Source organism: Scyliorhinus canicula, chromosome 8, assembly GCF_902713615.1.
Source record: "Scyliorhinus canicula chromosome 8, sScyCan1.1, whole genome shotgun sequence".
Lineage (NCBI taxonomy): Eukaryota > Metazoa > Chordata > Chondrichthyes > Carcharhiniformes > Scyliorhinidae > Scyliorhinus > Scyliorhinus canicula.
Window position 1 is genome coordinate 106863487 of NC_052153.1, and position 26992 is coordinate 106890478.

At 45.2% G+C, this 26992-nt stretch overlaps 1 protein-coding gene across 1 annotated transcript in view; it reads right to left on the reverse strand.

Moving 5' to 3' along the window:
• The window catches only part of hsd17b4 (hydroxysteroid (17-beta) dehydrogenase 4), a 162147-nt gene that overhangs the window by 11691 nt on the left and 123464 nt on the right, over positions 1 to 26992 (reverse strand). Inside the window, 4 exon segments of the mRNA XM_038805039.1 lie at positions 5935 to 6073; positions 6862 to 6951; positions 23044 to 23130; positions 24695 to 24801. Coding sequence (XP_038660967.1) covers positions 5935 to 6073; positions 6862 to 6951; positions 23044 to 23130; positions 24695 to 24801 — 423 coding nt within the window.

The window sequence follows — 26992 nt, forward strand, 5'->3', positions numbered from 1 at the left end:
CTCAAAACTACAATTTACCCTTCCACTTAGCCTATTTTGTTAACCAATGTGTTATCCATTTTACTATTTATCATAGAATCATAAAATTTACAGTGCAATAGGAGACCATTCGGCCCACCGAGTCTGCACCGGCCCTCGGAAAGATTACCTCACTCAAGCCTACACCTCCACCCTATCACTGCTACCCAGTCACCTAAGCTATTCTGGACACTGAGGGAAATTTAGCATGGCCAATCCACCTGACCTGCCCACCTTTTGACTGTGGGAGGAAACCGGAGCACCCGGAGGAAAAGCCACGCAGACACGGGGAGAACGTGCAGACTCCGCATAGAAGGTGACTCAAGCCGGGAATCTAACCTGGGACCCTGGAGCTGTGAAGCAACAGTGCTAATCACTGTGTCACTGTGAAGCCCTAACTATTCTGATATCCTGACTATAGATGCCTTAACCATTGTCATGAGCTTACCGTGTGGTAGACTTACTAAAGTCTAATGAAAATCCAAGTTTCTGATGTCTACTGCGTAACCTTTCTCTACTCTTTTTACCTCTTCAAAAACATCTATTATAGTTAGTGAAGCATGATTTAGCTTTTCGAATCCATACTCAAAACTTTCTGCTCTTTGATGTTCTTCTATCACTTCAATTAGTTATGAAAAGAACAGATATTGAAGTCATTGAATGGACCCATTCTAACCAGAAGAAGGTAAGTCACATTTGGTGACTCCTGCAAATAGGCTTCTATTGTTCTGCTTCATTAAGATACCAAAGATATCAGTAAAATGTTATTTTTTTTTACAAAAAGTATGCCTAATGTGAGCAGCTAAATAAGATTAAAACCTATGAGTTTTCTAGTCGGGGAAAGGGTGGATGATACAGGGCAAAATAAAAGGAATTTATCTTTGGGTTAGACAATTTTACATTCAGAAAAATTCTACAATTCCAAAATATTCCACACCTGTCAACATTTTTAACTTTGATGAAAATAGTTTCTCTGTTAGATGAAAAAGCACAATTTTTGATCCTAAAAGGATATTTCAGTGTTCCAAACTCTCTAACCATGGCTGGACACACGGGAGCAGATTAGGTAAGCTTGAATTTATGATGCATTCTTTATGCTCCAACTGAATGAAAATTTTAAATCCTGAACCTGCTATTTTCACTTTCCCTAGGCTGAGGGACATTAACTGAAGATGCTTAGGCTACACTTGTCATACAGGACAGTAATAAGCTAAAAGGGCTCAAATTATCTCTATAGCTGTCAATTTCTATTGCTCACTGGTGCCACAGTGCAGGAAAAAGGCAACAAATCTTGCATTGCAAATATGACTGCAACTGAACAGCACATTCATTATCAGACAGAGCACTGCCAGTAAGTAACTATGAGAATAATCAATACTTTGCCAGCCCTGAGAATTAATAAAATTGTGGTAGAATGATAATACCACATTAGGTAATTTGGACATTCTGAATTCTCCCTCTATGTACCAGAATGGTGCTAGAATGTGGCGACTAGGGGCTTTTCACCGTAACTTCATTGTAGTGTTAATGGAAGTCTACTTGGGACAATTTGTTTAGCACACTGAGCTAAATCGCTGGCTTTGAAAGCAGACCAAGCAGGCCAGCAGCACGGTTCGATTCCCGTAACAGCCTCCCCGAACAGGCACCGGAATGTGGCGACTAGGGGCTTTTCACAGTAACTTCATTGAAGTCTACTCGTGACAATAAGCGATTTTCATTTTTTTTATTAAAGATTATTATTAATATATACGGTAGCTATTAAAACAAAAATGGATTAGAGTCGTAGGACGAGGCTTCGTTTGGTTCAAATTTTATGAAGATAGCTACTTCCACATGCCAGAAGTCTGACCCATGAGATTTCCTTCAATATGCATATATTCAAGGAGTTTAATATAGCTAAGTTTAATTAAACCTTTGGTATTGCTGTGAGTCTGTTCAATTTGGGAATTCTTCAATTAGAAAAATAATATTCAAATCATTACCTTTGTGGTTTAAATATCCAATAACGAGTGATCGTAATAGAGCATACACCAGAATTTTTACAGTAATCCTTCATCCTACAGAATAAAATAGACTGCAACTCTTTCTCCAACACAAATAAACTTCTTGTGCGATCATACTGAGCATTAAGGTAAACATTTAGAAATCCATTCTTTGTTCATTACAAAATATGCAGTCAGCATTCATATTTTTTATAATAATCTTTATAACCTTTATTGTCACATTTAACACTGCAATGAAGTTACTATGAAAAGCCTCAAGTCGCCACATTACGACGCCTGTTCGGGTACACAGAGGGAGAATTCAGAATGTCCAAATTATCTAACAACGCATCGTCCAGAACTTGGGGGAGGAAACCTGAGCACCCGGAGGAAACCCCCGCAGACACAGGGAGAATGTGCAGACGCCACACAGACAGTGACCCAAGCCGGGAATCGAACCTGGGACCCTGGAGCTGTGAAGCAACAGTGCTACCCACTGTGCTACCATGCTGCCCTTTTAAAGTAAAAACAAAACCACAATAATACTCCATAAATCCCACTAAGTTTGTTGCAGATCAATTCTTCAATGATCATACAGGTCTTGACTATCTTCAACTTTTCCACAAATCTTTGGTTAAAAAGTCAGGTGCAGTATCAAGCTATTCACAAATATTTATATGTCAAATGTTAATGTTGGATTATCAGTATAGGTCAGGCTGTTTACATTGATGGAGAAATCAGAAGAAGCCATAAAACAACAATTCTCATTCACTATCTTTAATCAAAGCACATACTCTTATTGATTTCACGTGACAAACATGCACATTATGCCACCAAAAGGCTATCAGCAACCTCTTGAATTACAGTGGGTAAAATTAAAATTTGGCATGGTGCAGAATAAGCTGTAGTTTGGAAACTCACTCATTCGAGTCAATGGAAAGGAAAATGGTTCAGGTTGTACAAGAAGCAGCCAATTTAAGACATTTGTTTTGTTTTACAGCCATACTGCAGTAGAATTTCATCCCCAAGGTGATTCAGTACAACTGATACTCCTTAGACATTGATCTATTTAAGATAGTATGAGAATTAATGCCCTTATTTGGACACCATGAACGAGGAAAAAGCTCTCCAGACATCATTCAGTTTGGATCATACATTTCATACTGAATCTAAAAGCAGATTTCAAGCAATTTCAATTCTGTTATGTTGCTGTGCTAGGAGATACCACCAAAATAAAAAAGCTTCTGCAAAGAAATAACTAAACAGTTCCTGTATTAAAATAGATTCTTACAAGGGATTACACTTTTTGTTTGTTGCTCAAGCTCCAGCTTCTGAGTCATGATTTAGCTGCATTGCACAACAGAGACTTAAACAGAACACACAGCAAAGAAAGGGACTACTCCAGCCATCTATGCTGGCATTTGTGCTTCCGTCAAGATTTCTCCCAAACCTCATCTAATCAACAGCATTACCTATATTCTCTTCTCCCACATGTGCTTATCTAACCCTGCCCCAAATACATCAACGTTATTCACCTAGCTGTTCTCAGTGGTAGTGAGCTGCACATTTTCACTGCTCCATGGGTGAAGCAGATTCTTCTGAATTACCAATTTAATTCTTTGGTGCCCAATTTTTATTAAGAAACTCTATTTTTTCTCTTCCCCACAAGTAAAAACACTCTGCCAGCTTCATCATAACCTTCACAATTTTAAGAAATCCACAGCTTACCCTTTTCAAGGGGGAAGAAAAAGAGACCCAGACTGTGAAATGAAAATCGCTTATTGTCACGAGTAGGCTTCAATGAAGTTACTGTGAAAAGCCCCTAGTCACCACATTCCGGCGCCTGTCCCGGGAGGCTGGTACGGGAATCGAACCGTGCTGCTGGCCTGCTTTAAAAGCCAACGGTTTAGTCCAGTGAGCTAAACGAGCCCCTGTTCATTCATCCCAGATAAGTAAGATAAGTATAGGTTTCCGCTGGGTCAACGGGTTAGGTCGAGGCTGGGGGGGGAAGAGAGAGAGAGAGAGAGAGAGAGAGAGGGGGGTCCCGTGCAGGGATCCCAGCCTTTAAAACAGATACACAGAAGTTAGGAGAGGATTTATTTTTCTCAAAGTTTTAACCATGATGGACCATCCGAAGCTAGCAATTTAAATCAATTGTCCAGGGGAAGTTAGCTCTTCTGGACAATTCCTGTTGCAATGCTTACCTGAAGTTCCGAGAGGGATTCCCCAGCTCATCTTTCATAGATTCATAGAGTCATAGAATTTGCAGTGCAGAACGAGCAATTCAGCCCATCGATTCAGCACCGGTCCTTGGAAAGAGCATTCTATTTAAGCCCACGCCTCCACCCTAGCCCTGTAACCCAGTCACCCCACCTAATCTTTTATTGGACACAATGGGCAATTTGGCATGGCCAATCCACTTAACTTGCACATCTTAGGACTGTGGAGGGAAAACAGAGCACCCGGAGGAAACCCACGCAGGCACGGGGAGAACGTGCAGACTCCGCACAGACAGTGACCCAGCAGGGAATCGAAGCTGTGAAGCAACAATGCTGATGACTGTGCTACTGTGCCGCCCTTGAGGTACCCGCCTGATAGATTCATTAATTGTTTGGTGTCTTTAAGAAATTAATTCAATGTATGGCTAGGGAATAGAATGATTTTTAAAGAAAATACCTAGTCTGCAAAATATAGTCACTGTTCTAGATAATCAATAAACTGTTGAACTTTAAGGTCATGTGTGCAAGATAAAGACATTGTTTCAATGAATGTTCTATGTAAACTCTACCTATTGAAACATAATATGAATAAGCCATTGTATTGAAAAGACATTTAACAAAAACTGCAACAAATAACCATCGCAAAGTTGATGGCTAGCCATGATGCAAAAGAATCTAGCCTTGTGAGAAAGTGCATGAAGATATTACATAATGCCAGGGGAACATTAGTTAATCTTGAGTAAATGACCAATGTTTAATTATTTAATCAACTTTTAAGTAATTGATACCTATTTGAACAAATCAGGAAGCCTCAGCTGAGAATCAGAACCAATGAAAAATAAACAAGAGACTTAACTATAGATAAGGATTTCCTTAAGAGTAAGACTGTTATGATCAATAGTTTGTTCTGAATTCTTGCTTTTCGGAATTCTTGAATCATGTTACATTACTCTTGTTTAAAGTAATTTCTCTATATTTTTCTTATGTTTTAACGCTTTTTCACTATTTTCTGACCAGTTTTATGTATTATGTTGATCTATGTTTTGATTCAGTTGTTATGCAAGTGTACTAAAGTGAATAATTAGCAATAAAGTTGTGTTTTGGATGCCTCCAATCAACCGGACTGTCGACTCTTACTTGGAAGATAAATAAGAGATCCAACATCCCCCAAAATCGGACACTTGAGAGCCTGGATGTTACCGCCCAAAATATATAACGCACATCTATGTTAAAGTATACTTTCCAATTATATACCTATTCTTCAGGTTTATTAATGTTTTCTTGTAAACTGTTAGAGTACTCCAGAGTATTGTCCATTCCACACACCCCCATCCTGCACTACCCACCATTACACTTTATTCTCAAATTTAGAACTTAGTAATATAAATTGCTAACAATAGTAGCACCAGCACGGAGTCTTGTTGGACCTCACTCCCCAGCTCTGCCATTCCAAAAACCACCTTTTACCCCTACTTTGTGCTTTATGTCTTGCAGCCAGCAAGCTAGCTATTCTGTTACTCATCCCCTAATCTACATGCTCTCCTGTATAGTACCTTACTACGGCCTTTTAGAAATCTTGGTACATCAACTGCCTTATCTTCGTCGACATACAGTTAGATTCTTGGCTCTATGACATGCAATCCCCACAGCAAGGAATGTCGGATTAAACGGCTTTGTCACAAGGAAAACACAAATCATTTTGCAAAACAACTTACTCCACTGTGCAGCAGTGTTCCCATCTTTAGTGATATCCCACTGGAAGATTGCATTCACCTTTTTCACGAGCTCCTTGCCAACATTTTTAATGCGGCGACTGATTTCTGCGAACACAAGGTCACTTTGGAGCTGTGCTTTCTGAAGAAAACAACATCAATTATAGCAATTCTGCATTCAAAATAAGTATTCTCAAAAAGTATAACTCTTTACTATATGTACAACTTCACTATATTGACCAAGAAAATAAATCTGTAAAATAAATTTTTAGGGTACTGGACAATGTTATTTACATTTCACGATATTCAAACTTCTCATAACATACCATTTGGAAAAATAAATTTTTACTGAAGTTTTCCTTTACTTCTTTCCACAGTGAAATGCCCCCCCCCCCAAAAAAAAAAACCTTTAAGTGCAATTCCAGAAACTCCTACTTCAGAATGTTGAACATAAATGAAGGTGTAACAAAAATGTTTTATCTAAGAGCAGCTGAGAGTCCATTTAAATATTACTGAGAATGGCCATATTCTGACATGCACTGCCAATCGATCGTGGGCAGGTGCAAGAACTGGTACTAACATCCTAGGTAGATATTTAATTTAATATTTGAGGGTTATCTTTCAAAAATATATTAAAGAAAAAAGTAAATTGTCTAAATTTGTTTCTACAGACCTGAAGTAACTCTCATCATACTAATAATTGACTCACTGAGGTAAATCAATTTTTCAAACTAATCTTTCCAGATATGTAACTAATGTGCTGTTATCTGTCCTTTTACTTTGGTCATTCACACATCTCTTTTAACATTATGTAATACATTCGTGTCTATAATTCACAAGTCAATGGTATCCTAAAATAATAATTTAAAAATATAATTTTCTGAACCATTTAATAGAGAGTGTCATTTTTGCCCAAGTAGTTCAGCTTACCATGCCAGTGCCATTAGCTTTGGGTTGTTGGACAGCCTCCTCCAGAATGACATATGCTCCTGCAAGGACAACCTCATTATTTTCTTTCACCTAAGAGATAGGGGGAAGAGGAAAGACAGTATTAAAGGCAAATTATTTCAAAAGGGCGCTGCTTAAAGAATGGAATTCACAAAACTGAGTATTAAATAGTACATCTAAAGCCCACAGACTGTAGTTCTATTTAATGTTTAAGAAAACAATTTACAACTCCAAATAACTTAAAGACTGCTTGATAACAGCAATCTGATAATTAGTTTAATTATTTCACAGTATATAGTTAAATTGAGCCAAATATTTTAAAATTCCTTCATTTAATTCCCAAAAGGAATTCATAAATATAGATAATGAAACAATAGCCAAATCCTGGGAGTAAATCAGAACAAATAAAAGACAAACTATAAATTTATAAATCATGCTCAGTTTCATTGGTATGATAGTGCAGTAGATTAAGAGTCCAGAAGTTCAAGTCAAATTTCCTAGTAATTGAAAAGCTACTGAATTCAGTAAAAGTAATAAATTCGAGCTAACACCAGGGGAAAACAACGGATTGCAATTGAAAATGCAGTAGAGAAGGAAACCTCTGCCAGATGTAAGTGTGACTCTAGTCTACACTATTTGGTTGAGCAATGTCCCATGAAAGAAGATAACAAGATTCAAAGACTGAAACAGTACATGTGTGGAAGACACAACTATCCAGGTCAGATCACAAAGTAGCACCACTGCTATACTCCCTGATTCTACTATTGTGCAAGTCGATGAAGGGCAATGTTGTTCTTCTTAGGTAATCCCTTGGGTTCGAGGATGACTTGCTTCCAATCTGGTTTGATGGGTTCTGACATGGTCGATAAGTCCATTATGTTATCTGCAGACTCCGCCACATGGTTGTGTTTGAATGGTAGGGTGGATGAGTTGTTTGATTGTAAGTGCGCTCTCTCCAAACACCTTGACTTTGCTGCGTTCCCAATGCAGTCTCGGGATGTTTTCCATAGGCAGCACGACAGCATAGTGGTTAGCACAGTTGCTTCACAGCTCCAGGTTCGATTCCCGGCTGGGTCAGTGTCTGTGCAGAGTCTGCATGTTCGCCCCGTGTCTGTGTGGGTTTCCTCTGGGTGCTCTGGTTTCCTCCCACAGTCCAAAGATGTGCGGGTTAGGTGGATCGGCCATGATAAATTGCCCTTCGTGTCCAAAAAACATGTTACTTTGGGGCTACTGGGTTACGGGGATAGGGGAGATACGTGGGCTTCAGTAGGGTGCTCTTTGTAAGGGCCGGTGCAGACTCGATGGGCCGGATGGCCTCCTTCTGCACTGTAAATTCTACGATTTGATGATTTCATGCCTTCCCGAATGAACCTTTACCATTAAATAAACTTTTGCGGGGATGTTTGGCCTCTTCAGGGATTCTTTAAAGACATCCTGTACTGTTTCTTTTATCCTCCTGGGAGTTTCCAGACAGAATAGTGGTTGACTGTTTTTTGGACTTGAAGAAAGTATACAATGGGGTTTTCCAGTGGGCCATTGCAGAGTGGACCACTCTAATGCATAGAAGTGTGAAGAGGTACATTTTGGTAGGAATTGTGATTAGAGGCAATTCAGGAAAAACCTCTTTAACCAGAGCAGTCGAAGTGTGGAAGTTGTTATCACAGCGAGTGGTTGAAGTGAATAATATAGATGGGGAAAGTAGACAAGTATTTGGGGGGGGGGGGGAGGAAACGGATGGATACAATGGTAGGTTTAGATGGGAAAAGATGGAAGGAGGCTCAAGTGAAGCATAAACGTCAACATGGGCTGGTTGGGCTTAGTTGCATGTTTTTGTGCCATATATCCCATGTAAAATAAAGGTAATGCAAGAACAGAAAGACCTGGAGATGTATGTGCACAAATCATTGAAAGTGGAAAGGCAGATTAAGAAAGTGGTTAAAAAGATACGCGAGACCCTTACAAGTACGAAAGCAAGAAAGTGATGATGAAACTTTATACAACTCTGGTTCACCCTAAACTGGAGTATTCTATCCAATTCTAGGCACCACATTTTAGGAAGGATATGAACGCTTTAGATAGGTGCAGGAAAGATGCATGAGAAGGGTCCCAAGGAAGGGGAATTTCAATTACAAGAGCAGATTGAAGGAACTGGGCTGTTCTCCAAGGACGATAGACAGGAGATTTGATAAAGGCGTCATCATAAGGGGCATAGACAGAGTAGATAGAAATGTTCCCTTTGGCAAAAGGGTCGCGAACAAAAGGGGCAGATTTAAGGTGACTGCAGAGTGATTAGGATGTGGAATGCATTACCTGAGCATGTGATGGAGATAGATTCAATTAGGGCTTTCAGAAGGACATTAGGCAAGCACCTGAAGAAAAAATACAGGCTACAGGGAAAACGAGTGGTTGTGAGGCAAACTAGTTCTTGCAGCAAGAAAATATGATCCCCTTCTACGCTGGAACTATTACAGGATTTTATTTATTCACTACCCCAAGTTTTCGAAGGCATGAAAGGATAACCATTTTGAGAGAGACTGGAATCTATGCCAGACATGGGAGTGAAGGCATACTCACATTAAGATTTTTGCCATAATTCAGCAACCTTTATAGCGATTTACAGCCCCCAGCCAACAAATTAGCAGGTTCATTGAATCTAATTTCATTGTGACGTTGTGAAGATATTGTCATTTCATTTTCTGAAATAGATTAGTTGGGCAGAGCAGTGAAAAGCAAATTCGATACGGAGAAGTTGGAGGTATTGCATTTGGGAAAGGCTCCCAAGGCAAGGTAGGATACTGAGAAGTGTTACCTGACAACAGATCATAGCCCCAAATTACTTACAGACATATTGAACTTTTAAGATTTGTGTTTTTATAAAAGAAGATACACGCCAAAGGTGGTTGATAATGTAAATTCTGAGAATGTAATTCAGTGACTGTCTGGAAAGTTCCTGTCTGGGGTGGTATACTTAGTCCCAAGAGAGGACATGGGATGTCGCACCTGGAGGATGTCAAAAAATTTCAGACAGACACTTCAAAGGAAGAGGTGCAATGCAGAAACTGAACTGTAATCTCCTGTGGTTGCAGAGATAGTGGAGGCTGATCACCATCTCAGAAGAAACCACCCCATGAGTTATATCCCAGACTGTGAACATGATGGGAGTTGTAAGAAAGCAGTTTCTGGACATCTTTTCTTTCCAAGGGTACACATGAAAATGAGTTAAAAGCCAACTGCAGGGCAGCACGGTGGCACAGTGGTTAACACTGCTGCATACAGTACCGAGGACCCGGATTCGATCCTGGCTCTAGGTCACTGTCCTTGTGGAGTTTGCACATTCCCCCTGTGTTTGCGTGGGTTTCATTCCCACAACCCAAAGATGTGCAGGTTAGGTGGATTGGCCACGCTAAATTGCCCCTTAATTCAAAAAACATAATTGGGTATTTTTAATTTATTTTTAAAAAGCCAACTGCAACCCTGATTTAGGTGAGCTACTAGTGTGCTTTGGTGGTACTGTACTAGTATGTGCTGTGAAGGGCACAGCTGAAGAACGTTGAATGGGCATCCCTGCGCTTGTAGGTAAAACGGTCACTTTCTGATTGCTGGAAGCAAGTCATAAGTCAGCAAAGCCACGATCAAAAAGGAAAGAGAACAACTCCTTTCAGCTAATCTGCAGAACCAAGAATCTCAAACTAACTGCTCAACGCTAGAGTCAAATCACAAATGCCAAAGTCACCCAACTTATTAATGGTTGCAGTACATCATCATCAACTCATCGACAAGCCAGACTGATTCCTATACCTTTTTGACTTTTATTTTTGGATTTACTTTTCATTTCGAACTTGCGTGTAGGTGTGTTTCATTATTTTTTCTTTTGTTTTGGTAACTGATAAACTCAATCTTTCTTCAACTCAAGAAAGCTTTGTTAAGCCCTAATTTCCTTTGAACTGAATGATTGCAAGGCCATTTCAGAGGGCAGTTCAGGGTTAATCGTAGTACTGTGGGTCAGGAGTCACATGGAGGTCAGACTGGATAAGGATGGCAGCTTTCCTTCCCTAAAACTGCTGAGGCTGAAAAAGGGAGATATGCAGACCTACAAGAACTTGGAAAGAAGAGTTATTGCACATGCTACACACAGGTTTAGCATATATGCACACCCACATATAAATCTTCAAAAGCATTGCTTATAAGGCAGCACGGAGACACAGTGGTTACCACTGCTACCTCTCCGCGCCAAGGACCCGGGTTCAATTCCAACTTTGGGTGACTGTCTGTGTGGAGTTTGCACGTTTTCCTGTGTTGACGTGGGTTTCCTCTGGGTACTCTGGTTTCCTTCCACAGTCCAGGATCTGTAGGTTACATGGATTGGCCATGCTAAATTGTCCCTTAGTGTCCAAATGTTAGGGGCGCGATTCTCCGCTCCCCACACCGGGTGGGAGAATCGCGGGAGGGCCAGGCGACTCACGACACGCCGCCCTGGCACCCCCCGCTCAGAGAATCGGCGCTCGCCGTTTTTCACGGCGACCGGCGATTCTCTGGCCCGGATGAGCCGAGCGGCCTGACGTTCCCGACCGGTTCACGACGGCGGCAACCACACCTGGTCGCTGCCGTCGTGAACATGGTACCAAAGTTTTGTTTGTGGCTTGTGGGGGTCAGAGAGGGGAGTGAGCACCACGGCCGTGCTTGGGAGGGGACTGGCCCGCGATCGGTGCCCATCGATCGGCAGGCCAGCGTCTCCAAGAGACGCACTCTTTCCCCTCCGCCGCCCCGCAAGATCAAGCCGTCACGTCTTGCGGGGAAGCAGAGGGGAAGACGGCAAACGTGCATGCGCGGGTTGGAGCCGGCAGCCGTCGTGACGTCAGCCGCGCATGCGCGGGTTGGAGCCGGCCAACCCGCGCATGCACGGCTGACGTCACTTAGGCGCCGCTGTTGCGTCATTCTCGGCGCGCCACCTTGACGCACGTCAAGGCCCGGCGGCCGAGATTTACGGAGCGCCGCTCCTAGCCCCCTGGGGGAGTGTGGGGGTGAATAGGGTGTGAGGAGCGGCCTCCGAGGCCGTTGTGAAACTCGGCCAAGTTCACGACAGCCTTCCCGATGCCACGCGTGAGCGGAGAATTCCGCCCTAGGTGTGGTTATGGGGTCACAGGGATAGGGCAGCAGAGTGTGCCTAGGTATGGTGCTCTTTGAGGGTCAGTACAGACTTGATGGGCAGAATGGCCTCCTTCTGCACGGTAGTGATTCTATGATTCTAAAAAAAAGAGATGAATGAATAGTGCCTTCACTGACAAAAATAAATTGTTCCCTTCACATACCCAAGCTATATAATTAAGTTAATCTGTTCATGCAATATGCTGCATAAATCAGTGACTCACAAACAGGGATCAGTGCACTCCTGGGACTTCATAGACACTTCCCAGTGAGTCTGCAAAACAATTTGAGTGTAAAATTCAGACACCTTGAAAGGAGAAGACTTTTCAAAATACCCGGTGTGTATCAAGGAAGTCGGTTTCCCTGCTTTTGAGATTCTACGATGCTCCGAAATCTGTTTGTGGCTCCCTATTGATTCAACACCTACCCTCAGTGTTCATGGCAAATGCCCAAGTGCTAGGACAATTGGCACAGCACTTTAATCACATCCTTTATCAGCCTTCATCCATCAACAAAAAAGCAATCTACTGTCTGCCATAGGTTGCCATCAATTGCTCTCTTGACGACCCTCCCACAGGTTATAGACGACATCGGCAATCAAACTCCTGTTCAGAGGCAAAGCTCTAGACGTTAACGCTAACCCAGCTGATGTTTGCAAGGCGAGGTAAATACTTGATCCAAGCAACTCACTGACTTCTTTAAGCCAATATGGGAGCAAGGAATTATGCTGCAAAAATACAAAATGCCTCCATTGTCCACCCGTACTAGTGGAATGGAACTTACCAATCGGCCATCACAGAGGAATTTCACTCCTTTCCATCTCCGACAAAGTCTTCACCAGAATATTTCTGAACCACTGAGTGCAACCAGAATTTGCTACCAGAGAGCCAGTGCGGTTTCAGAAAGGTCAGGGAACCATTATTATGGGGCTTTCAGTTAGATAGCTTCAGGAGAAATGCAAAGAACAAAACATGGACTTCTACACCACATTTGCTGACGTGACCAACAACTTAGACAGTCAGTCATGAGGGCCTTTGGAAGGTAATGGAGAAATTCAGGTGTGCTGAGAAATTCATCACAATATTTCATAGTTTATGAAGGTGTGCTTGTGTGAGACCTGGGTGTTGGTTAGTCTTTCTCATTTACGAATGGAGCTAGCGCCAAACCACTTTGGTATTTTTTTCTCAGCCATGCTCTCTAAAGCTTTCCATGATGTTGATCCTTGCATTGAAATTAGTTATCCCATGAACAAGAAGCTGCTTAATCCCATCCAACTCCAGGCAAAGACCATGGTCTCCAAGGACACACTTTGCGATTTGCCGTTTGCCGATTACTGTGCACAAGCTGTTGGTTAAAAGTTCGATATGCTATGGTTGACCGGCGTTGGGGGGGGGGGGGGGGGGGGGGGGGGGGGTGTGCTGCTGATCACCTGGAATGTCAGGGGACTAAATGGGCCAGTCAAAAAGGGCACGTGTCTTCGCACACTTGTGGGCTCTGAAGGCGGACGTGATTATGTTGCAGGAGACACATCTGAAAGTGTCTGACCAGACTAGGCTAAGGAAGGGCTAGATTAGCCAGGTCTTCCACTCGGACTTGGACTCAAAGTCCAGGGGGGTGGCAATTATGATCAATAAGCGGATTCAATTTGAGGCGGAAGGCATAGCCGCAGACAGGGGGGCAGATACCTGATGGTACGGGGCAGACTGGAGGGGAGAAGAGTGGTGCTAGTGAACATATATGCTCCGAACTGGGATGACGTGGACTTTATCAAAAGAGTGCTGGGGAAGATCCCAGACCTGGACTCTCGTAGGTTGATAATTGGGGGGGGGGGGGGGGGGGGGGGGGGGGGGGGGGGGGGGACGGACTTTAATACGGTCCTTGACCTGGGGCTGGACCGGTCGTGTCCCAGAACAGGTAGACTCCCAGCAATGGCAAGGGAGCTGAAAGGGTTTATGGAGCAAATGGGGGCAGTGGACCCATGTAGAGCCAGACAGCCGACGGGAAGGGGCTACTCGCTTTACTCGCATGTTCATAAAGTATACTCTAGGATAGACTTTTGTATCCTGAGCAGGGACTGTGTAGGGGAGATAAAGAATATGGAATATTCGGCAATCACTATCTCGAACCATGCCACGCACTGGGTGGATCTGCAGGTCGGGGGGTGAATTACCAACGCCCATAATGGAGGCTAGACGTAGGACTGTTGTTGGAGGAGCGGATATGTGAGAGACTTCGGAAGTGTATGCAGAACTACTTGCAGATGAACGATATGGGGGAGGTTTCAGCGGCAACCCTGTGGGAGGCGCTGAAGGCAGTAGTGAGGGGGGAGCTGATCTCAATTGGGGCCCACAGGGCCAAGGCGGACAGAGGAGAAATGGACAGATTGGTTAGGGAAATGTATCGGATAGACAAGGAGCATGCGGAGTCCCGGGGGAGGGACTACTCAGGACGACTCCCCCTACTCAGGGAGAGGCGGAGACTACAGGCGGAACTGGGGGCACTATCCACGAGCAGGGCCGTGGAACAGCTTAGGAAGGCGAGGGGAGTGGTGTACGAGTATGGGGAGAAGGCCAGCAAATTGCTAGCACAGCAACTCAGGAAGAGGGAGGCGGCCAGGGAAATAAGTAGAGTGACGGATGGGGAGGGGTGCAGAGTGAAGGACCCGGCAGAATTGAATAAGGTATTCCGAGACATCTATAGTAAGCTGTATACATCGGAGCCCCCGGAAGAGCCGGAGGAGATGAAAAGGTTCCTGGACGGGCTAACATTCCCAAAAGTAGGTAGGGGGCTAGTGGATGGGCTGGGGGCCCCGATTAGAGTGGAGGAGGTATTGGGAGGGCCTGAAGGCCATGCAGTCGGGGAAAGCCCCAGGGCCAGATGGATACCCAGTAGAGTTTTACAAGAAGTTCTCGGAGTTAGTGGGACCGGTCTTGGCGAGGGTTTTTAATGAGGCAAGGGACATAAGAACATAAGAACTAGGAGCAGGAGTAGGCCATCTGGCCCCTCGAGCCTGCTCCGCCATTCAATGAGATCATGGCTGATCTTTTGTGGACTCAGCTCCACTTTCCGGCCCGAACACCATAACCCTTAACCCTTTATTCTTCAAAAAACTATCTATCTTTACCTTAAAAACATGTAATGAAGGAGCCTCAACTGCTTCACTGGGCAAGGAATTCCATAGATTCACAACCCTTTGGGTGAAGAAGTTCCTCCTAAACTCAGTCCTAAATCTACTTCCCCTTATTTTGAGGCTATGCCCCCTAGTTCTGCTGTCACCCGCCAGTGGAAACAACCTGCCCGCATCTATCCTATCTATTCCCTTCATAATTTTAAGTGTTTCTATAAGATCCCCCCTCATCCTTCTAAATTCCAACGAGTACAGTCCCAGTCTACTCAACCTCTCCTCATAATCCAACCCCTTCAGCTCTGGGATTAACCTAGTGAATCTCCTCTGCACACCCTCCAGCGCCAGTACGTCCTTTCTCAAGTAAGGAGACCAAAACTGAACACAATACTCCAGGTGTGGCCGCACTAACACCTTATACAATTGCAACATAACCTCCCTAGTCTTAAACTCCATCCCTCTGGCAATGAAGGACAAAATTCCATTTGCCTTCTTAATCACCTGTTGCACTTGTAAACCAACCTTCTGTGACTCATGCACTAAGCACACCCAAGTCTCTCTGAACAGCGACAGAGGGACCCTGCCGCCGACAATGTCGCAAGCCACATTCTCGCTGATATTGAAGCGGGGCAAGGACCCGGAATCTTGCGGGTCATACAGGCCAATCTCCCTGATCAATGTAGTTGCCAAGCTCCTGGCAAAGGTCCTGGCGATTAGAATTGAGGACTGCGTACCGGAGGTGATTGGGGACGACCAAACTGGGTTTGTGAAGGGCAGGCAGCTGTCAGCTAACTTGAGAAGATTACTCAATGTGATCATGATGCCCCCAACTGGCAAGGAGGTGGAGGTAGTGGTGGCGATGGACGCTGAGAAGGCCTTCGATCGGGTGGAGTGGGGCTATCTTTGGGAGGTGCTCGGATGGTTTAGGTTCGGGGAGGGACTGGTTAATTGGGTCAGACTACTGTATCAGGCTCCAAAAGCCAGCGTTAGGATGAACAGAGTAGTGTCAGATTATTTCAGACTACATCGCGGGACCAGACAGGGATGCCCACTCTCCCCGTTGCTGTTTGCGCTGGCCAAAGAGCCGTTGGCGATTGCGTTGAGAGCCGCAAAGGGATGGAAGGGAATGACCAGGGGTGGGGTGGAACATAGGGTCTCTCTCTATGCGGACGACCAGCTCCTGTACGTGTCGGACCCACTGGCCGGGATGGAAAGTATACTGGAAACACTGAGGAAGTTCGGCCAGTTTTCAGGGTACAAATTAAATATGGCCAAGAGTGAGATGTTTGTGGTGCAGGCAATGGGCCAGGAGAACAGACTGAGGGAACTGCCATTTCGGCTGGTTGAGGAAAGTTTCCGGTACTTGTGGATACAGGTGGCGCGAGACTGGGGAAGGCTGCACAAGTTAAATTTGACCAGGGTGGTGGAACAAATGAAGAAGATGGGAGATGGGATGCACTCCCGCAGTTGCTGGCGGGGAGGGAGAAGACTGTAAAGATGACAATCCTCCCTAGATTCCTGTTCATTTTGCAGTGCCTCCCGATCTTTATCCCAGAGTCCTTCTTCAAAAGGACTGGCAAAATTATCATGAACTTTGTCTGGGCGGGAAAGTCCCCGCGGGTGAAGAAGGCGATACTTGACAGGAGCCGCAGCGAGGGAGGGCTGGCATTGCCAAGTCTGATCAACTTTTACTGGGCGCCTAACATTGCCATGATAAGGAAGTGGATGGTGGGTGCAGGGTCTATCTGGGAGCGGGTGGAGGCGGCTTCGTGCAGGGGCACAAGTTTGGCTACCCTGGTCACGGCTCCCCTACCGCTGTCGCCGGCCAGGTACTCCACCAGCCCGGTAGTGGGGGCGACCCTGCGGATATGGGGCCAGTGGAGAAGGCATGTAGGGGAGGTGGGAGCGTCTGTCTGGGCGCCAATCTGCGAAAACCATCGGGAGCATGGATGGGGGGTTTCGAGAATGGCGGTGGGCGGGGTAGGGGAGGGTGGGCGATATGTTCCTGGAGGGGAGCTTTGCGAGTTTGAGGGGCTTGGAGGAGAAATTTGGTCTGGTAAGGGGAAAACGATTTCAGGTACCTACAGTTGCGGGACTTTGTCCGTAGACAGGTCCCATCCTTCCCACGCCTCCCGCCAATGGGGATCCAAGACAGAATAGTCTCTAGAGGGGAAGGAGGAGAGGGTAGAGTCTCAGATATTTATACGGTGCTCATGAAGGGGGAAGAGTCCCAGACGGAGGAACTGAAACTCAAATGGGAGGAGGAGCTTGGCGGGGAGACGGAGGACGGGTTTTGGGCGGAAGCCCTGAGTAGGGTAAACTCAACCGCAACATGTACCAGGCTCGGACTGATTCAATTTAAGGTCGTTCACGGGCCCACATGACAGTAGCTCGGATGAGCAAATTCTTTGGGGTAGAGGATAAGTGCACTAGATGCGGGGGAGGACCAGCAAACCACGTTCACACGTTTTGGGCATGTCCAATGCTGAGGGGGTACTGGGAGGGATTTGCGGGGATCATGTCTCGGATGCTAAAAATAAGGGTGGTGATGGGTCCAGGGGTGGCAATTTTTGGGGTTTCGGAGGACCCGGGAGTCCAGGGTGAGAAAGAGGCCGATGTTTTGGCCTTTGCTTCCCTGATAGCCCGGCGGCGAATACTGCTAGCATGGAGGGACTCAAAACCCCCGAAGACTGAGTTGTGGCTTTTGGACATTTCGAGTTTTTTGGTATGGAAAAAATTAAGTTCGCCTTGAGGGGATCTGTACAGGGGTTCGCCCGAAGGTGGCAACCATTCATCGACTTCTTCGCGGGAGAGTGAGCGTCAGCAAGGGGGGGGGGGGGGGGGGGAGGTAGATTAGAGTAGAGTAGGAGGGATAAATAGGCGGGTAGTGTCAATGAGAGAGGAGCGGGCTTGTGCAGTATGGTTCGATTGAAGTATTGATTTTACGTTGATGTTTGCACATTTTTGCCTTTTTTGCTTTCTTTTTGTTGTTGTCTGTAACTGTTTACAATGCTGAAAAATACCTCAATAAAATTGTTTGTTAAAAAAAAAGTTAGATATGCAATGGTGCACAGGTTCATTTTCCAATCCATATGACAACTTCAGACTTAGAATCAGTACAAAGAAAACCTCACTCCAAGGAAGCCCAACGTTTCAATTAATGATCAAAACTTGTCGGCATTGAATAAATTAACTTACTTCAGCAGTGCACTCTCTCGAAAGGTCTATATTGATGCTTTTATCTGAGACTTTTAATGAAAGGTTATAAGAAATGTTCCAAAATAGGAAAATGAGCGGTGGCTGGAGATGTGCTTCATGCAAGGTGCAAATAAGTGTGGCCGTCATTTGTGAAGAGGTGAACATCCACAGAGGAGTATAAATCTGATCCAACTTACAGCTCTCTAAATTTGACAAAGAGTCATCCAGACTTGTAACGTTAGTTCCATTCTCTCTCCACAGATTCTGTAGACCTGCTGAGATTGTCCAGCATTTTCTATTTTTGGTTCAGGTTCCATCATCCGCAGTAATTTACTTTTATATTATATGTATGGAGGAGTGCTGAGAGAGGCATGATTTACAATTTAAATAACCACATGGTTATTTCCTGACTTTGTACTGAATACTGGAACAGAATTGACTGAAGTAGTTAATGTGCCAGTGAGCACAGTATAGGTAGGTAGGTTACCAGTTACTTTGACTAACAAATATTTTCATTGATTTGACAACAAACATTTATACTGCTTGCAATATAATTTAGATGTGGGGGATTGGGGGTCCATGATTACTGATCTATTTGACAAGAGATCCTTCAACCCAAAAAAAATTTGCATTGCAATCCTTTAAGTATGGTGAGTTACTCTGCTTTTCCTAACAAAGTAAGAAGTCTTACAACACCAGGTTAAAGTCCAACAGGTTTGTTTCAAACACGAGCTTTCGGAGCACGGCTCCTTCTTCAGGTGAATGGAAAGGCTTGTTCCAGAAATGTTTATATAGACACAGTCAGAGATGCCCCGGAATGCGAGCACCTGCAGGCAATCAAATCATCAAAGATGCAGAGAGAGAGGTAACTCCAGGTTAAAGAGGTGTGAATTGTCCCAAGCCAGTTCAGTCGGTAGGCCTCTGCAAGTCCAGGCTTGTTGGTGGGGGCCGAATGTAATGCGACATGAATCCCAGATCCCGGTTGAGTCCGCATTCATGCGTGCGGAACTTAGCCATAAGTTTTTGCTCAGCAATTTTGCGTTGTCGCGTCTCCTGAAGGCCTCCTTGTAGAATGCTGACCCGGAGATCAGAGGCTGAATGTCCTTGACTGCTGAAGTGTTCCCCAACTGGAAGGGAACAGTCCTGCCTGTTGATAGTCGCACGATGCCCGTTTATTCGTTGTCGCAGTGTCTGCATGATTTGATTGCCTGCAGGTGCTCGCATTCCGGGGCATCTCTGACTGTGTCTATATAAACATTTCTGGAACAAGCCTTTCCATTCACCTGAAGAAGGAGCCGTGCTCCGAAAGCTCGTGTTTGAAACAAACCTGTTGGACTTTAACCTGGTGTTGTAAGACTTCTTACTGTGCTCACCCCAGTCCAACGCCGGCATCTCCACATCATGGCTACCATTGACACCGCAAACTGCCGGCTCAAAGTGGAGAGGATCTCCAGGAAGATCGCGCATATAGACACTGACATTCAGTTTCTACAAAGATGCAAAAAAGCAGACAAGATCCCGAAAGGACTACAGATCAAAAACCCACTCAAGTCGACTTACAACACAGACTACGCTGAAAGACTCTGCCACCGCACCTCTGTCACACTCCTCAAACACCTCGTACACCAACTCTACAGCAGTCGACGCAACCTGGAAACCAAGAGAGAGGCCATATTCTCAACTTGCGCTCAGGACACAGCAGACCAGCTGCGGAACACCGCCAAACAGATGAGACAGCAATACTATGCCACCTACATGCACACCAAGAACAGGAAGCTTGAGAAACTTGGCATCACCACCAGCAGCAATCAAGCTTCTCCCGGTACAACAGTCGAAAACAATACAGGGAAATCCATTGTCAACTTGTCAGACTACACCCTTCAACCAGACGAAATCGAAGTCCTCAGCAGAGGGCTCAATTTCTGCACCACCACCAAAATGGACCCCATCAGTCTCGCGGCAGATACGGAGGAATTCATCAGGCGAATGAGGCTCCGGGAATTCTTCCACAGACCCCAAGAGGCCGACAGCGAACCCAGGGACACGACCAATGAACCGGAACAGCAGACCGCGAGATCTGCAGTGCAGCAACCGAAAAGGAAAGAGTCAAATTGGACCCCTCCGGAAGGCCGCTGCCCTAGACTCGACATGTATGCTCAAGCCGTCAGAAGTCGTGTCAATGCCAGATTCATCACTCGCAATCACAAGGCAGCCTCAAACGTCACCCAAGCACAACGCAACGCCATCCGCACTCTCAAGACCAACCGCAACATCGTCATCAAACCAGCAGACAAAGGAGGGGCCACCGTCATACTGAACAGAACAGACTACTGCAAAGAAGTATACCGACAACTCGACAACCAGGAACACTACAGGCAGTTACCCGCAGATCCAACCAAGGAACACATCCGCCAACTCAGCAGACTGATCAAGACCTTAGATCCAGACCTTCAGAACACCCTACGTGCTCTCATCCCACGTAATCCCCGCATTGGAGATCTCTACTGCCTCCCGAAAATACACAAGGCCAACACACCAGGCCGTCCTATCGTTTCAGGCAATGGGACCCTGTGTGAGAACCTCTCTGGCCACATCGAGGGCATCTTGAAACCCATCGTACAAGGTACACCCAGCTTCTGTCGCGACACGACGGACTTCCTACAGAAACTCAGCACCCATGGACCAGTTGAACCAGGAACATTCCTCGTCACAATGGATGTCTCGGCACTCTACACCAGCATCCCCCATGACGACGGCATTGCTGCAACAGCCTCAGTCCTCAACACCGACAACTGCCAATCTCCAGACGCAATTCTGCAACTCATCCGTTTCATTCTAGACCAAAACGTCTTCACCTTCGACAACAAATTCTTCATCCAGACGCACGGAACAGCCATGGGGACCAAATTTGCACCTCAATATGCCAACATCTTCATGCACAAGTTTGAACAGGACTTCCTCACCACACAGGACTTTCAACCGATGCTATACACCAGATACATTGATGACATTTTTTTCCTTTGGACCCACGGCGAGACATCACTGAAACGACTACACGATGACATCAATAAGTTCCATCCCACCATCAAACTCACCATGGACTATTCTCCAAATTCAGTTCCATTCTTGGACACACTCGTCTCCATCAAGGACGGTCACCTCAGCACCTCGCTTTACCGCAAGCCCACAGATAATCTCACGATGCTCCACTTCTCCAGCTATCACCCGAAACACATTAAAGAAGCCATCCCCTATGGACAAGCCCTCCGTATACACAGGATCTGCTCAGACAAGGAGGAGCGCAACAGACACCTACAGATGCTGAAAGATGCCCTCGTACGAACGGGATATGGCGCTCGACTCATTGATCGACAGTTCCACCGCGCCACAGCAAAAAACCGCACCGACCTCCTCAGAAGACAAACACGGGACACCACTGACAGAGTACCCTTCGTCGTCCAGTACTTTCCTGGGGCGGAGAAACTACGACATCTTCTTCGCAGCCTCCAACACATCATCAGCGAGGATGGACATCTTGCCAAGGTCATCCCCACACCCCCACTACTGGCCTTCAAACAACCGCGCAACCTCAAACAAACCATTGTTTGCAGCAAATTACCCAGCCTTCAGAACAGCAACCACAACACCACAAAACCCTGCCAGGGTAATCTCTGCAAGACATGCCAGATCATCGACATGGACACCACCATTACACGTGGAAACACCACCCACCAGGTACGCGGCGCATACTCGTGCGACTCGACCAATGTAGTCTACCTCATACGCTGCAGGAAAGGATGTCCCGAAGCGTGGTACATTGGCGAGACCATGCAGACACTGCGACAACGAATAAACGGGCATCGTGCGACTATCAACAGGCAGGACTGTTCCCTTCCAGTTGGGGAACACTTCAGCAGTCAAGGACATTCAGCCTCTGATCTCCGGGTCAGCATTCTACAAGGAGGCCTTCAGGAGACGCGACAACGCAAAATTGCTGAGCAAAAACTTATGGCTAAGTTCCGCACGCATGAATGCGGACTCAACCGGGATCTGGGATTCATGTCACATTACATTCGGCCCCCACCAACAAGCCTGGACTTGCAGAGGCCTACCGACTGAACTGGCTTGGGACAATTCACACCTCTTTAACCTGGAGTTACCTCTCTCTCTGCATCTTTGATGATTTGATTGCCTGCAGGTGCTCGCATTCCGGGGCATCTCTGACTGTGTCTATATAAACATTTCTGGAACAAGCCTTTCCATTCACCTGAAGAAGGAGCCGTGCTCCGAAAGCTCGTGTTTGAAACAAACCTGTTGGACTTTAACCTGGTGTTGTAAGACTTCTTACTGTGCTCACCCCAGTCCAACGCCGGCATCTCCACATCTTTCCTAACAAAGATTCCTGAGATAGAGCTCAGGAGATCATGTTTTACATTCATAATCATCATACAGAACAAAACCGCAGTTATCCATAATTGTGTTTTATACTGCTGTTATACTCAGGTGTCTTCCATGACTGCAGCTGTGGGTAGAGTGCTTAACAAAAAGAGCAAGCCCGAGCTTACTTTTTGAATAAGTAGTCTTCCAGTCTACTTATTCACAACTCCAGGAAAATTCCAAGTAGGATTCTATTCTTTATGATGCTTATATTATTGTACTGCAATAATAATTTCATTAATGAGGAAGAAAGTCCTGACCTTTGCCTGAAGATGGATGAGGTTTCCTTCTTTCCACATTTCAGTTTCTAGAGTTTGTCCAGGAACAACTGGCTTTGCAAAACGAACCTGTATTAAAAGATTACTTTATAACTGCAACTATTTCATCATATTCACAATGTCATATCCCAGACACTAAAAAAACGATTCCAATTAACCGTAACAAATTCTCTAATAACCATTAACTTCCACCATTTCCATGTATAACTCAGACAGAAAACGCTCAAAAGGGAATTAAAGAATAGACAAAGGTTTAGTGCAAAACTATCGGTGATGCAGAAAAAAATGTTGATATGCTATTACGTTTTTGTGCGAGGACCAGCTGCTTTTCTATGATCCTTATACACAATGATGATGCACAACTTCTTCAGCACACCCAACATTTTTAGAAATTAAGCACAATTTTTAACAAGCAGCGTTTTTCTTGTAAACATGAAACATAAATGCAATTATTCTGCATTTTCAAATCAAGGTAGCAGTTGATGGCAGGTGGTAAAACGTTCTGCCCCCAGCAGCAGAAGGTGGCTTAAGATCCTATCACACTTTCCAGAAATTTAACCCCTAAATACAAAGTGCTCTAATCACATAAGACAGGCATTAGGCCATTCCTCATCCCCATTCTCTTGCCTCGTCTCAATAACCTGCGATCCATTTATTAATCGAGAAATCCCCTTATGAATCAAGTACACCAGATTTGTACTCTGGGTGTGTTACCTACAGGGCTACAGACTAAGAATTGGAAGGTGGAATTAGACCAAATAGGTCTTTCTTAGAACATAAGAACGAGGAGCAGGAGCAGGCTATTTAGCCTCTCGAGCCTAATCCACCATTCAATATTATCATGGCTGATCTCATCATGGCCTCAACTTCACCTGTCATGCCTGTTCTCGATAACCCTTCAACCCATTGTCAATTAAAAATCTGTCTAACTCCTCCTTAAATTTACTCACTGCCCCAGCACCCACCGCACTCTGGGGTACCCAATCCACAGATTCACGACCCTTTGGAAGAAGTAGTTTCTCCTCATCTCTATTTTAAATTTGCTGCTACATTGTCCTAAAACTATGACCTCTTGTTCTAGAATGCCACACAAGATTTTATACATCTCAATTTGATTTCCCCTCAATCTTCTAAACTCTAGAGATTATAAGCTTAAAATTGCTCAATCTCCCTTCATCTCCCTTCAATCTAGTGAACCTCCACTGAACTGCCTTCAATGCCACATCTTTCCTCAAATAAGGGGACCAAAATCGTGCTCAATACTCCAGGTGCGCTCTCACCAATGCCTTGTACATTTGCAACAACACTTCCTTACCTCTATATTCTATTCCTTTAGCTATAAATGCCAACATTCCATTCACTTTCTTTATTCCCTGCTGTACCTGCATTTTAATTTTCTGTGACTCATGCATGAGGGCACCCAGATCCCTCTGTACGGAGCACCCCGAAGTCTCTCCCTATTTTGATAATGCGTTCTCTTTCCATTTTACCGACCAAAATGGGTGACCTCACACTTATCTGATTAATTCCTCCCTTTAAGATTAACAAGTATAACAAACAAAATTGTACGAATGAACAACCAATTCAGTACTCTGTGGATAATAGATTATCAATAGATTATACTATTTTGTACCTTAATGGCTTTGAACTTTGTCACATCATTATTTGCATACTGTTTCAAGACATGACGTGCAGCAAACCCCATGGAACACAACCCATGCAGAATAGGCTTTTTGAACCCTTTAACAAAGAGAAAATCACTTCAATTTTTAAAAATAACTCTGTCAGCGTTTTATATTTCACAAAGCTAATTTAAGAGGGAATTATATATTATCTTATTGTTAGCTAGTGCCCAGCTTCAGTATTGTCGCTGTAATTTTTGGTCAGTAACTGTTTTTCATTCTGGTAAATGTTAGCTTTGATAAGCTAATAAGGTATTCCACTACATTGCTTTGCCAGGTTATCATTGGTCCTCCAAAAGTTAAGTATGTATGTGATTTGCACCATTATATGGAATCCCACGCATTAGCTTGAGATTCATTTTCAAACTGTCCAACATTTTATATGTATTGGAAATTTAAAAAAAATATTTCTTTCTATTGGGCGGAAACTAAGATTAATAATTCCCCAAAACATGACAATGTTTCATCCTTAGCATGACACCAAGAGGAAAACAAAGCATTTAATGAACTAAAATTAGTTAAAACAGTGTATCTCAAAAGATTAATGTTATGACAGTATATCATTAAGCTAAATCACATCAGATTCCTTCAGCTGGATTCTCTGTTTCTGAGGCTAAGTGCCGGCACCAACGGCCAGAGAATCGGCGGGTCCCGGGCTGCGCATGCGTAGGGCTGACGATCAGCAGCCGCGCCGGGAAACATGGCTCCACCATGCTGGAACCCTAACCCGCCCACCCCACAGCCCCTCCCATCCCCCCCCTCCCCCCCACTCCACCCAGCCATAACAGCAGCACCCCAGGCCAGCGGATCCCAGCCGAGTGTGGTGGCGCTGGACACAGTCCGCAGCCGGCACGCCATGTTACCGACGGCTCGGACCACACGTACCCACACCATTGGAACTTAGCCCATCAGGGCGGAGCATCATGAGTGGGCCGGCTGGTGACGTGCCAATGGTCTTGTTACTGCGTGTGGTCCGTGTCCCAATGATGCCGATTTGGAGCGGGGCGGATGTGGATATCTGTGAGGTTAACCATTTGGGCCGCAAAAAATAGCAAGTCAAATTATTATCCAAATGGAAAACGGGTTCAAAATACGTTTGGGCAGAGGTCTGAGTGTCTTTGTTCATGAATTGCAGAAAGTTGGTTTGCAGGTACAGCATGCAATAAAAAAGGGAATTTTAACATTTATTGCAAAAGGATTGGAGTACTTTTTTGTGTCTTTATTCAATCTTGGGATGTGGGCATCGCAGGCTGGGCCAGCATTTGTTCCTAATCCCTAATTGCACTTGAACTGAGGGGCTTGCTGGGCCATTTCAGATGGAGCAGTTAAGAGTCAACCACATCGCTGTGTGTGTCTGGAGTCACATGTCGGCCAGATCAGGTGAGGACAGCAGATTTCCTTACCTGAAGGACATAAGCAAACCAGCTGGATTTTCATGACAATTGGTAATGGTTTCATGGTCATCATTAGACTTTCAATTCCAGATTTTTATTGAATTCAAATTTCACCATCTGCCACGGTGGGATACAAACCCAGGACCCCAGAGCATTACCTTGGTTCTCTGGATTACCAGCCCAGTGACAATACCATTACACCACTGCCTCCTCTGTATAAAAGTAGAAACGCGTTGATGCAATTGTATCGGGTGTTGGTGAGACCACATCTGGAGTATTGTGTCCATTTTTGATCTCCTTTTTTGAGGAAGGATGTGGTGGCATTGGAGGCATTTCAGAGGAGATTCATCATATTAATTCCGGGGATGAAAGGGTGGAGGAGAAATTGAACAGTTTGGGCTTATACTTGCTGGAGGTTAGAAGGATGAGAGGGGAACTGATTGAGGTATATAACATACTAATAGGGATTGTAAACCAAATATAAGGGGCGGAATTCTCCCAACGGGAGACAAACAGCCGATGCCAGAGTGAAACCCGGAGTGTTTCACTCCGGCGTCGGAGGCCGCTCCTCGCCCCCTATTCCCCCCCCCCCCCCCCCCCCGGGGGCGCTAGGAGCGGCGGCGCCTGTATTCCACGCACCGGGCCTTGGCGCTTGCGTCAAAGCGGCGCGCCGGGAATGACGCGGCCGGCGGCGCCGAAGTGACGTGAGCCGCGCATGCGCAGGTTGGCCGGTACCAACCCGCACTTGCGCGGTTGCCGTCTTCCCCTCCGTTGCCCCGCAAGACATGGCGGCTTGATCTTGCGGGGCGGCAGAGGGAAAAGAGTGCGTCTTTGAGAGACACCGGCCCGACGATC